The 13,175-nt window shown below is 40.1% G+C and overlaps 1 protein-coding gene across 4 annotated transcripts in view; it reads right to left on the bottom strand.

The window, feature by feature from the left end:
- Positions 1–13,175, bottom strand: part of dpy19l3 (dpy-19 like C-mannosyltransferase 3) — a 111,409-nt gene that overhangs the window by 43,829 nt on the left and 54,405 nt on the right. For all 4 annotated transcript variants that reach the window (XM_049602624.1, XM_049602625.1, XM_049602615.1 and 1 more), the window contains 3 exons: positions 8,606–8,717; positions 5,161–5,217; positions 4,763–4,845 (listed from right to left, as the gene is read on the bottom strand). In XM_049602624.1, the coding sequence (XP_049458581.1) occupies positions 4,763–4,845; positions 5,161–5,217; positions 8,606–8,717 (252 nt within the window). The remainder of the gene's footprint in view (positions 1–4,762; positions 4,846–5,160; positions 5,218–8,605; positions 8,718–13,175) is intronic.

Below are 13,175 nucleotides of genomic sequence, written 5' to 3'. Positions count from 1 at the left end.
AAAGTGAAATGTCTCATGTGAGCTTTGTTCCCGATTCCAGCTATAGCCTGCAATGCGCTGCAGTGTGGACTGTGGTTATCTGTGAGCCCTGACACTGAGAGGCAGCTGTTGATATTGAACATGTGCCTGAGTTTAAGCTGCTCGTCTCGATGCTGCACATGTAACGCTCGCACTGCCTTCAACTCTTCACGCCCGGCATTGAGTTCATATGTCAGAGAGCAGAGTGGTGAATCTGCTGCTAATCAGCGCTTCTTTATTTTTTTATAAGCCTTCGTTGACAGACACGATGCTGCTTTTGCAACACAAGTGTGCAAATTGGAATTTGAAAAAGGTGAAGTTATAGATTGAGGAAGGAGTAGAGAGGCAGAGTGCATGAGCTAGACAGAAGCGATATTGGTGACTTTAAAAACTGCACACTCACAACTATAACTCAGAGTTGGAGGCAGTGGAACGACCAGGCATTGCTATTGATTTATTGACTGTCCATTTAGAAAGGAGTATCAGCCCACAGCTGAGCCGTGGTACCGCTGCTGTTATCAAGTGGAAACTTGTGAATTATGGTTGTGCAAAGATGAACCTCTACCAGTTGTTATCACGTTAACCTACGCCTTAGTTCTTCAAACCCATGAAGTCCAGGGTCATGACTGATGGCTCTGGGCATTATGATAATCTCCTTAGCCACCCATCTTACACATATTTCTCTACTCTCATGATAGCCTAGGACATGTATCATTAGCTCTTGTGAGGGCCTTCTTACCTCTAATCTAATCCTAATTTCATCTCTAAATTCATCTTTTAAACTAATATCTTTATTCTTTCCTAATCCTAATCCTTCGTAACTTTTTATCCCTGTCAAGGACATTGCCATGTTATAATGACAATAAAAAAGAACCCCCTGCATAGGACTGGGCAATATGATGGTATATACGGTGCAACAGTTAAAGTGTGTTCACAGGTAGAGATTTAACAGTACTGTTTCTACCATTCCAGATTGGCTATGTAGCAAATCAGAGCTGGATTCTCATGGGATCTCCTTGAGTCTTGCATGTACGTGATCTCGTGAATCCAGCAGCCTCCCAAGGTTACGTGATTTGAGCTGATGTGGAGAAGGGTGAAGTTGGAAATAAGGAAACCTGCAACACTTGAAACTCATTTCAAGTCATTTTTTTCACACTCATTTTTTAGCAGTAGCACCATGACACATTGCTGGCGCAGGTCAACTTTACTTGTTGTTTTGATGGAAGAATTGTAGTTTGGGATTACTTATATGGATATGCAAAAGCAGGAGAGGAGTAAATATAGAAAAACTTTTGTTTTAAGATCTAAGGTGAAGCTAACATCATCAACCACCCTAATATTATAAGCTGAATTTGTCACTGAGGAGGGAGCTCTTCATTTCCAAAATTCTAGCAAAGAGCAAGCAAGATCTTGGTGGTGTCTCTGTGATGAGTGTAAAAGTCAATTATGTACACTGAGAAGAGAATGGGACCATGAACACAAAACCGGAGTGGCACCACCAGCTATCTAATCGGGACACACATGGAGAAACATGACAACTTCAAGTTTTTTTGTTTTTTTTTTTCTTGTGGTTTGTCAGCTACAGCCACCCTCCACTGAATGTAATTTTAGTCATACACCAAGCAATATGCTGACTCTTAAGTTCAGGCATCCTTTCATTTTTACCACTATATTTGGTCTTATTGGTTCAAAAAGCATGGGTAATTGGATTTTTAATTTTGTCCATGGTTCTTTGTATCTCATAAAAACTCTCAAATCCCAACAAATCAATACTTGACTAGTCTGAAGCACAGTGTTATACTCAGCACCCATTCTAGTGATGTCCTCAACTAGCATGTTAGAAGATGGCTGTGTACTACTGGTAAAAAAAACAAAATACTATTTTTAGCAACTCTGGTGAATATCATGTTTGATTGCAGTGTCATATCTCGCCTTAGGTAAAAAACCCACGAACCACAGTCATATTGTTCAGTGTTTCATCTCCACTCTAAATCCTCTTCTGCAACCTTTATTAGTTGTACATGATTCATACATGCAGCACATCCCCTGCAGCTAGAATTACCACAATGAGTCCCTCACAGCTTTACATAAATACGCGAGCCAGCCCAGAAATATACTCTTTTCCATATGCATGTATCCATCTTTGTTCTGCCCCTCATTACGCCACAGTGAATTTCCCATGATATGTCCATGTAAAACTAAATAGCCTCAGCTGGAGAATACAACGTAACATGAACCCCGTTCCCCATCTTAACACTTTCATCTGGAATGTAATTAGCACGGCAGCAAGAAGCTTAGCGCTCCGCCCTGCTCTCAGCCCCAACCAAGGTAACTCTAGGCAGCCCCTAATCCTCACAGCCTAATGGGATTAGCTCCGGAGGGAAGGGAACCCATGTCACACACACACAAATACATTCAAAATCCCAACCCCTCCTCCTCTGTCTCCCTATCCATCTCTCTCTCTCTCTTCCCCTCTCTCTCTACAGCACTCCACTATCTGTCTAATAGGATTAGACCAAAATTGGCCATTTCTTAAAAATCATATCTGGTCCACTCAGTGTCATCATGCTGATGATGATGGGATGGAAATAATGAGCTCTGAATTATGACTTATTCAGTATGGACGTGAAGTATAGTGATCATCTATGGGGAAAGACCTAACTCTAAACTGATTCTAATTTTGCACTTTTATGTTTTTCAATTAGCATTTTGTTTTGATGGAGAGTTTTGGCCAATCATCAAAACTTTGTCTAAAGAGACATTCAATTCTGACAAGAAGAACATTAGGAAAAACATGGAAACAGTGACACTTAGAGGATTTTTTCCCCAAAAAAGTTTGAGATATTCACTTCAGTTCAAAAATCCATCGATCAGAAACAGTACAAACCATTTGTATGAGCTGCGGAAAATCCCTGTGTCTGTTTTTGGGTGGGACAAGAAAGCGTCTGTGTGTAGGACTGAGTACTCTAAATGCATAAAGGCAAGCATTCACAGAAAGCTTCCAATTTAAAACTACATATACATAAACCTGTGCAACCTAAGCATTCACTTATGTATGCAGCACAGAGCAGGTTGTGCTCATTGAGTACAGTACTTGCATACACAGCAAACTGCACAGATGCACAAACATGCAAGTATGTGAGGTACATATTAATAAATGTGAATCTCCCTTTAACACCACAGCATGATATTGGAAGATCCTTTTTTTCACTGATGCTAACAATCCAAACTTTTTACAGAAAATTTTCTGGCATTTTTACCTACATATTAAATAGGCCTTTTATATATACTGCAATAGATTTTACCAGCTGCAACAATGTTGCGACGGCTGGTACTGTTTTTACCTTGTGAGTCTGTGTGTATGTTATCATGGTGAATGTGGTCCAGGTGACAGTGACTATTGTAGCAGGAACTACCACAAAAGTAGTTTTGAGTATTTTGCCAGTAGCTTTTATGTCTAAAGTTTGAAGATGGGTGTGGTTCAAGTAAGGGGGTCAGACATATGAGGGTAGGAAGTAAGGCAGGGGCCACTGACCACCCAACTTTATGCCCCTGGCCCACATTTGTTCTAAGTTGCGTATCGCAGCTTGAGTGATCCCATAGCAAGTTGGGTTAGAGTCTTTTTTTGTTAATAATATTTCATATATTTTTGTATTTAAAAGTAACAAACAGATAAGAAAATAAAATATGTATTTTTATATTATAACTTGTATTAAAATATCAAATATAAGTCATGTCAAAACAACAAAGAAACAGACAAAAAAAATCTGCATGGAAGTTTGTGTTTGACTTTAGGGAGCAGTAGATTTTATGAAATATTCTATGCTTAATCATCTTATTATCTAACTGAAGTTTATACCCCATCTACTGTTCTTTAAGCAAATGGAGCTACCATCAAGTGCGAAACCTGATCACATAATAACAGGTGGTTGTACATGCTGGGAGGAATATATCATTTGGAATGATCTTTGCCATCAGACATGAATGGCCTACTTGATAACTGTAAGTTGGCCTTTAAGTTTAGGCCTATTCACTTATGTTGACACATGTTCAACACAGGTCAGGCGGAGGGTGCTAAAACCAGCTTGGCTGAAGCCCGTTACCTTAATCAGATCATCCAACAATTCAGGTTCAACTCACTTTACTGTGCTCGCCTGAATGAAGTACAACAGAGATAAGTGACGGGAAAAATGGGAGGGCAGACTGCACGTGATGTGATGTGTCCTTGGCCAGACACTGTAGTTGCAGACTTACATGGTATGCACTATAGACTGCTAAGCCCCATGCCTCACATCCAGACACACAGATGTGCAAACACAAAAACACACACACTGCAGCTGCAGTACGGAGTCATTCCAAATCACAGCTCCATCTCTGATCCCAACGTGGTGACGCTCTTGATCGAAAGCCCGGCCACGGAGACCCTGAGGTGGGTGCTGCTCTGCCAACAGCTGGGTCCTTTCCAGCACCCCCGAGTCTTATTCATGGAGACCCATCGGCTCTCATCACTCATCGGCCAGACTCCCCCGCAAACAAGCGCCAATACACATGTATACACACATGCATGCATGCTCTCTCTCTCTCTCTCTCTCACACACACACACACACACACACACACACACACACACACAGACTAATCAAGGACATCAGGCAAAGTGAAACTTGATCTGCGAAAACAAGCTAATCAGATTTGCTTCAATTTGATGTGTGCTCTGGATCTGGGAGTGTGGGTGTATGTGTGTACCTAATCCAGGTCATGAGCTCCACAGTGTCTGGATCATAAAACTCCCTCAGTTCTGATAACTCCTCCATCAGCTTAGGCCAGAACTAGAGGGAAACAGACAGAAACAAGTGATGGAAAGCCCTGTGTTAGCGTTCATTAAAGCCACAAAGCAGAGGATCAAACCTGCTATAGCTTAAACAACACATTATTATTAGTGTGTGTGTGACTGTATTTTTCACTCTTTGAATGACAAAATAAATTATTTGTTATCACCCAATTGCTTGTTATCATTTTCTTCCACAACTTCCATTTCAGGTATTTTCCTTTTCTCATATCGTTGCCCACAGTTTTTTACAAACGGCTCTGTAATGAGACCAACAATACAACGATGAACATAACCCACAGAGAAGATGGCATACCTTGTAATACAGGCAAGTGATCATCAACAGTGGAACTGCATATCTGACGAGCCTTAACTGCAAAATGAGAGACAAAAAACAGCTATAATGAAATGAGAGAATCTAATCGAGAAAGTGAGAGAGTCAGACAGAGATACACCTCAAAATGAAGACGAGCACAGAATGAGATAACACAGAGATAACCGACAGACAGAGCAACACTGCTCACACGGATCGTTTCCTATCTGATCCATGCTGTTGTCATGTTATGACCACACTGACACCTAGTGGCCTCACTGGCAATGTTATCACCAGGCCAGAGCAGAGGCTGAGGATTCAAATGCAGCTGGTCATCAGGAAGTGTAACCGTTCACCTTCATGTCACACCAGCGAATCACAGGAAAGAGGTGAATGAGATATTTTCTGATAGCGTCTCACAATGGTGCTGTCAAAGTTAGAGGTGGTGGACAGAATGTTGGTTGACACTAGTACTGGGTATCAAACCTAAGTACTTTCTGAGCACCAACCAACATGTCAGTATTGACTATAAAAACTGTCAGGTATCAGAAGTTGGCGCTGAATGTTTGCTCAGATTCTTAGTCATGTTTACTTAATTTCTGTTCAGATATTTCCTAATCTAAACAATAACATATTTTAGACAGCATTTAATCTAGGAAATGTTCTCACAAGGCTGCTTCTGTTTACTCACTGATACTCTAACATAGGGGTCCCCAACCTTTTTAACGACTGAGATTTACCTGAAGAGTAGATAGTAATATGGAGGGCTGCTTTTTTAATATAATCTTCCCAAAAATATTTGCTCAGTTTACTTTTCAATAATGAATATTGAGTATTTAATAGGCCATATATATTAGGATAATATCTATGTTTACTGATTACTGTTAATGGTTCCTCACAATAATTATTAATAATATTTTACCAAGTGATCATAGGAAAACACACACACACACACACACACACACACACACACACACATGCAAATTTAATGATTAACCTGTTAATTTATCTGTAATTTGAAAGTCAAACAGGATCGTATTAGTCACATTTGCAAAAGTTTTACAAATTTGAAGTATTTAGAAATGTATCTATTTCAAGGTACAAATTAGGGATGCCCATTAATATCAGCATGTCACTGGTATCTGCTGATGATGACCTTAAAATGATTTGGCCAACATGCTCTTTCTTATTTTGCACAATGACTGAATATTATGTTTATTGAAAAGCATTGTATTTCATTTCTCCATCTGCTGGTGGGCCATCAAGAACACAGTATGCATGCATAATATGATGTTAATTCCACTGCAGATGACACCTGATGACTAAAATTAGCCGGTTATCAGCCAAATAATTTGTTATATATTGGCATCATCAAAAAATCCCATATCATGTGTCCCTGGAACAAATACAAGACATATACAGTACTTTAGAATATCTCTAAACTGATACTATAAAAATGCTTGACTTTGTGTTTGTATATAGTCAGAGATGTCCTGCACTCAAATGTATGTATACATTTTTTCCAGCAGTGCGAAGATGAAAGAACAAAGACATTTCTCTCACAATTCAGAGGTATTTTCTTTTCAACTTATGTTTAACAACGTGTTATACTTTTTATAAATATTATCCAATTATTCTTATTTCCATATATGTATTTTGTAGATACCCTTTGTTAACACCTCAATTTAAAAAAAAGGACCTAGTCAGACATCTTTCCACTAACTTTACAAAGTCCATCAGAAGCTCTTCTGATCTGTATCAGAAACCAGATTAGTTCTACACATGTGCAAAGATGGCTTGGGTTAGGCATGGACCTTCAATAGTTCAGGTCAGGACACTCTCATAAGCCGCTACGAAAAAATTTTACCTTACTGTTTCATGGTGTGACAGTGCTGTGGTTAAGGTCTGGACAGGTTTAGGCACAAAAAGCCCTTGGTTAGGGCTCGTTTTAGGGAAACATCATGGTATAGGTTCAAATGATCCCTTGGAACAGTCACTTGGAGTTTTCACGAGTCTGAGGTTACCATCTAGACGCAATCCTTGATCTAAGCCGCTGGAATGCATTTCCCATAAATTTCAGTATATGGGTGCACTACCATTGTAGCGCCATGTGGTTTGACCAAAGAGATGCAATTGATGGCTGGCTTGAACGCAGTTATTTTTATAACATGACCTGAGGGCACCTCAGTGGCTCCCTGTGGGCGACCAGGCACTCAGGGGTACTGTGTTAGCTACTCCTGCTAAAACGTGTTTGGTATATTTTCTTTAAAATGAAAGCAAGGTCCTGTAGCTAAATGTGTACATTCCTGAAACTAAGGTTCTTAAAAAACAGTACTGATACTGAAACACAGACACAGACATTGTGTTCATATTGAAACAGATGATACCCAGCCCTAGTTATCATTTCATTCTCTTCAGTAACAGATGCTTCCACTGTATCATGGAGACTAAGACATAGTTGGCCAAAACTTGAAATGTGTCTGAAATGAGGCTTAGAAAAGCTGGTCTCTGACTGGAAGGCTGCTCAATCCAATCCAGATGGGACCAGATGGAATCTGGTTAACAAACTGAGAAAGAACAAAAAAATCAATTTCCAGCTGCTCAAAAACATTTGTATAAAGTGTACTTGAACAATAAATGTTTCAGTATGGCTACCCAGTTGTCAGCAGCATGGGGCTGTGGTTGAACTGGTGGTTGAAAAGGTAGGCACCTAAGATTAGTGTCACCAAATCAGTATCTGACCAAATGTCTCCCCTTCTGTTCCTGGGTTATGACATGAAATAATAGACGGATAAGTGTTTTTGCAGAAAAATCACAATGTCACAGTGAAGTTGACCCTTGAACCTTTTGAATATAAAATGTCATTGCCTTATCATTTTATTCTATCAGACATTTGTATGACGTTTTATTATAATTGGTGTACAAACTCTTGAGTTATGGCCAAAATCATGTTTTGTCAGGTCACAGTGACCTTAACCTTTGGCCATGAATTCTACTCAATTCATCATTGAGCACAAGTGAAAGTTTGTGCCAAATCTGAGGAAATTCCCTCCAGGCCTTGTTGAGATATTGTGCTCCCAAGAATGAGACGGACATGAGGTCACAGGGACTTTGACCTTCACCACCAAAATCTTATCAATTCATCATTGAGTCTAAGTGTGCCACAATTGAAGAAATGCCCTCAAGGCATTCTTGATACATCGCATTTACAAGGATGGGACGGACAGACGGACAGACAACCTGAAAACTTAATGCTGTCACTGGTGCGGAGGCATACGAATACTGATTAGTGCAGCTTTAAAAGTAAATGTGTGTTATTAAAAAAAACTACTATCCTGTAGAGTGAACATCGTTTTTGAAGTCAAATATCAATCTTTTCATGTCAAAGAAAAAGAAAATAGTGGAGTAGATGTTTGGAGCTGGAAGTGCAGCTGTTGGGAGCTCTTACCAGAACTTTAGTGTTGCAGCTGAGAGTGTTGAGAAGCAGAGTCCACAGTTCCTTCCCACACACACCATAGGCCGCAACTGCACACATATGGCCAGTCCATATATATTTCATCCTGGGTAAATAGTGGGTGACAGAGACAATATCAAGCAACGTTGGGTCTTAAAGATTTTTTTAAATGTCTCACCTGGTTAAATTTCCACTTACTATAAACTTTCTGTGCAAGTAAAGTAGCAAATTAATGTTATTCCAGTGTGTATCTTATGATGGGTGTGTGTGTGTGTGTGTGTGTGTGTGTGTGTGTGTGTGTGTGTGTGTGTGCCTGTATCATTGTTGATGATAAAAGGACAGATTGATTATACAGCAGGTGAAAATGCTGCTCTTTAATAACGATGCTTGGACTTAAGGATGTTCCCTCAAGCCTGTAAAGAACATTAAAGTCAAACAGAACAACCAAACTGTCTTTAGCTGAGCGGATGACTTAGTGAAACAGTTCCAATGTGGTTAAACTTAATTTGGTGTATAAAACACAGCATAATTACTTAAGTTCTGCTTCAAAGCACATAAATATGTGTTCTAAACAAATGAGAAAAAGATTAAAAGACAGAGAAGACTGAGGGAATGAAATGAGCTGAAAAATTGTTGACAGGTACAGAGATGGAGCCGTGCGAGAGAGAGGAGGCATAAAGAAGTGCAGCCTCACGGAAATAAATCTTGGTACTTTTTAATGCAAAGGAGCTGTCTGACAGAAACGAATGGCTCTCTGCACTTTTGGCCTTTCGCTCTTCATCAGCATTTTAGAGAAAGTGCTGAAATCAAATGTGTCAGTTTCTGCACTACCTGGCTGCTGCTGAATTAAGAGCTTTCAGATTTGTCTCCTTTTGTGTGAATTCAATCGGTACTTTAATTTGTGACTGTAACAGGAGTGCAATGTGTGAACTATACATAAAAAATGTACGGCATTAAAAATACCATTTAAAATCCTGCCCACCACATATACTCCAATTACCACAAGAACACAATGTGCTACTTATGTGAACCTTTGTAAACCTGCATCACCATGTTGCTATGAGTAAACCAAATACGAGAATATTCCCTTTTTCTCTTTGACTGAATAATTGCAGGTTTCTTTTAATACTGGAAAAAGAAGTGATGATTCCAACTGTAATCTCTTTGCTTTTCTTGACAGTCGTCACAAAGAGCCTAAAGTTAAAAGGCAATTATACTTTCGCAATAATGAATCATGGATGTCAAGCATGGCAGCCTGTGTGTGCAGCTTGAAATGTGCTCAACCAAGGAATGTACTGATGATGCTGGCAACAAATACCATTTGACAATTACACATTAAAGCTGGGAATCAGGCCTGGGAGGGTTGCAGTGCTTAAAATTATAGACATGAAATGGAAAAAACTGCACGGCACACAGTTGTGTAACCCTGTACAGCTAATAATGAAGCATTGCGCAAAATTGTTACTGTAGCTGTACCAGTACAGGCTATAACATAATATGGTCGTGATAAACACCAGCAGAGGCCTCCACACCTACAAAACCAGCCATCTGCATGCATTTTTCTATTTATAATTCATGATGTCATTGAAATAGTTTCAGCCAAAATTACTTGTAATGTTTGTATCCCGTACTTTCTTTTTTTTTTTTTAAAGATATTTTTTGGGGCATTTTTAGCCTTTATTTGATAGGACAGACAAGTGTGAAAGGGGGAGAGAGAGAGAGAGAGAGAGGGAGTGACATGCAGCAAAGGGCCACAGGCTGGAGTCAAACCTGGGCCGCTGCGGCAACAGCCTTGTACATGCGGCGCCTGCTCTACCACTAAGCCATCGACAGCCCGTGAATCCTGTACTTTCAACCACAAGGCTTTGCAAAAAATAAAAAAAAAAATTCTGTAACAACATTCATGATAATAGTTGCATAACGGAATTGACTGACCGTTATTCAGTGAGCAACATCATCCCCAGAAATAGGGTCTAAAAAAAAACTACTAATGAGTGACTCATTAGCCTGACTACTGAAAATACCCATTCTGACTACAGATATTAATGAGTTCACACATTTTAAGAGTGACTTAACACTGGGTTAAAGAACAGTGTTTGCTATGGTCTCTGGGGAAAAGCTTCAAGACAGTTTCGCGCAACTCACTATACTATATTTTGCTGTGTGCTATCACGATTCAGCGATTCTGTGATACTTGATATATTGCAAGACAACCATTTACAATGCATCATGATGTCTGTGTAACTGAAGATGAAGAAAAAATATCCCTACAACTGTTCTGATGATATACTGTTTAAAGGACGAAAAAGGAAGCTTTGCTCTTAACGCTATATTCATTGTGGGCTGAGGTACAGTTCAGGCAGCGTTAACTATTTTCTCCATAATGAGATCACAACGAAGATGAATCAGGTAGCTACGCATATTTGTTGTTTTGCCCATGTAATTTACTTTCACAAGACAGTTCTTGCATATCCTGTGGACTTCACTGATTTTGTTTGTCCCATCTGTGTTGTAAAAGCCCAAGTGGGCCCAGTCTTAAATTTTGAAAGATGACGATGCCTCTCTGATTTGTTTTCCACTGCTGTTTGCACTGTCCGCCATTTTCCTCCTGCGAGTTTCTTCTTCAACGCATGTCAACTTTACCCCCATTTGTTTGATAAGTAGTACCACAAGGAGTCTTGAAGTCATGACTCTGGTAAGTCAAACTGGCAGAAGACTCCATTTAGAGCGCCTGCATGTTCTTGTGAAGATATCAATATTTGGCACCAGTGTACCAATGATATATCAGAAGAGAAAGTATTACGATACATTCCTATGTCAATATTTTTATCCCAACCGTACCTTTGACCACGTTCAACGACTAACGCTGGGTTGGGTGTGGTCCAAAATGTGCTTTGTTGCACTTATAACCACATCCAACAATGATGCTAATGAGTCCTGGAGTATACCTTTACTTCACTCCAGCAAGAGGTTGAACCACTAGAGGTCAACATAAACACGTGCAAATGCATGACAACCGAACTGGACAATATCAAAACACTAAAAAAATGTTTAATAATGAATGATTAATGTTTAATAACAAAAAATAACATTCTGAGGTAAGAAACAGGCTGTACATCAAACAGAAAGCCTGCACTGAGTGGAAAATTGAGGCAGCTGTTGCAGAGGTTGAGGCCAGTCAGCTGAGATTGTTTGGTGGTCATAGTTCTGGTGTGACCAACAAGAGCAAATTTGTCAGGAGCCAGCATGTCACAGTAGCAGTAAAAGCTGCCAGCTCAGGGAGATGAAACATTTTGGGCATTAAAAAATAAAAAAAGAGGCTGGATATGAAAGTCGGCCGCAAGAAAGATGTTTCTGTTCAGTGGTAAAGCCTCAGTGCCAGCAGTGGTGTCAGAGCTCTCACCCCACAGCCAGAGTCTGGCGTCTATAACTGGAGCCCCAGCGGTGGTGCTGTTCCACAGAGGGAACCTGCCAATGGATGATGCAGTTAGGTGAACCACAGAAACAGGCCGTGGTGTTTGTGTGTGCCAACAAGAGAGAGAAGCAACATAAAGCAGGAGAGGAATATGAGAGGGAAGGCTAATGGGGCTAATTGTCGGGAAAAAAAGCAATACACAGGGTGAAGTATTCTACAGTAGACAGTGCCATGTGTACTTTTTTCTGCCTCTGATTAAAGTTAAATAAACAGCAATTTAATTTTGACTTTCCAACTTGGCATGTGAAGTGGCCTCAGCGTTCTCCCAGCCCAATTTCGTGTGTAGGTTTATAAATGATCTCATAAGGGTGCTTACATACAGTCCAGAAGTTTCGTTGACTGCTTGCCAAACCCCTCCCCCCACCAAGTAACTGTAACTAGGCACAGCAGGCCCATCAACCTTTGGATTCCTCCACATGCATGGGGCTGTAGTAAGCAGCTGGAGGAGGGCATCTTTTTCCAGCCTTTCTAAAACCAAGTGCATGCATTTACCTTAGGTCTGTACAGCCATGCTTTGTCTTTAAATACGTTTGCCCACAAGTCATTCTACTTTCAATTTTCTTGAGTTACCAGTGTTGAGGGTGCTGCTGTTGGTTGCTGCTGCTCGAGGAATATATTCTCAGTCTGGAGAAAAGATGTGCTCACTAAAGCAGAGCTCTTAAATACAAGTAGTGGGTTAGAATGTACCAAGTGGCCACCACATCATGGGGAATGGGACTCATAATTTCTTTGGATATTAGATTGTTGGTGCTTTCGTTTTGGTTAAATACATTAACATTTATATCAACAGACTAGTTGCCCAGTTTTGTTTAGTTTGTGGCAGTGTGTTTGTGTTATCCCCTTTATTTCAAAAATGTTCTCATCAGCCATTATAACTTCGCTAACTTCCGCCCCTGGATGCAGACTGACCAATCATAGCGAAACATCGGGCCAGCTCAGACCAGGGTCCGACAACAACACAGCAGTGCTCTATAGACTCTCATGCAGTCATTTCAAATTTTCTTCATTTTCAACCTGGTTGTCCCTGGGGCGTGTGTATTAATGACATTCCTTAACTAGAGAGGTTAGAAGGAGATGAACATTTCTTCC

This window comes from Epinephelus fuscoguttatus, linkage group LG2, assembly GCF_011397635.1.
Source record: "Epinephelus fuscoguttatus linkage group LG2, E.fuscoguttatus.final_Chr_v1".
Lineage (NCBI taxonomy): Eukaryota > Metazoa > Chordata > Actinopteri > Perciformes > Serranidae > Epinephelus > Epinephelus fuscoguttatus.
The sequence above is the reverse complement of the archived record's forward strand: the minus strand, read 5'-3'. Positions and strand labels throughout refer to the sequence as shown.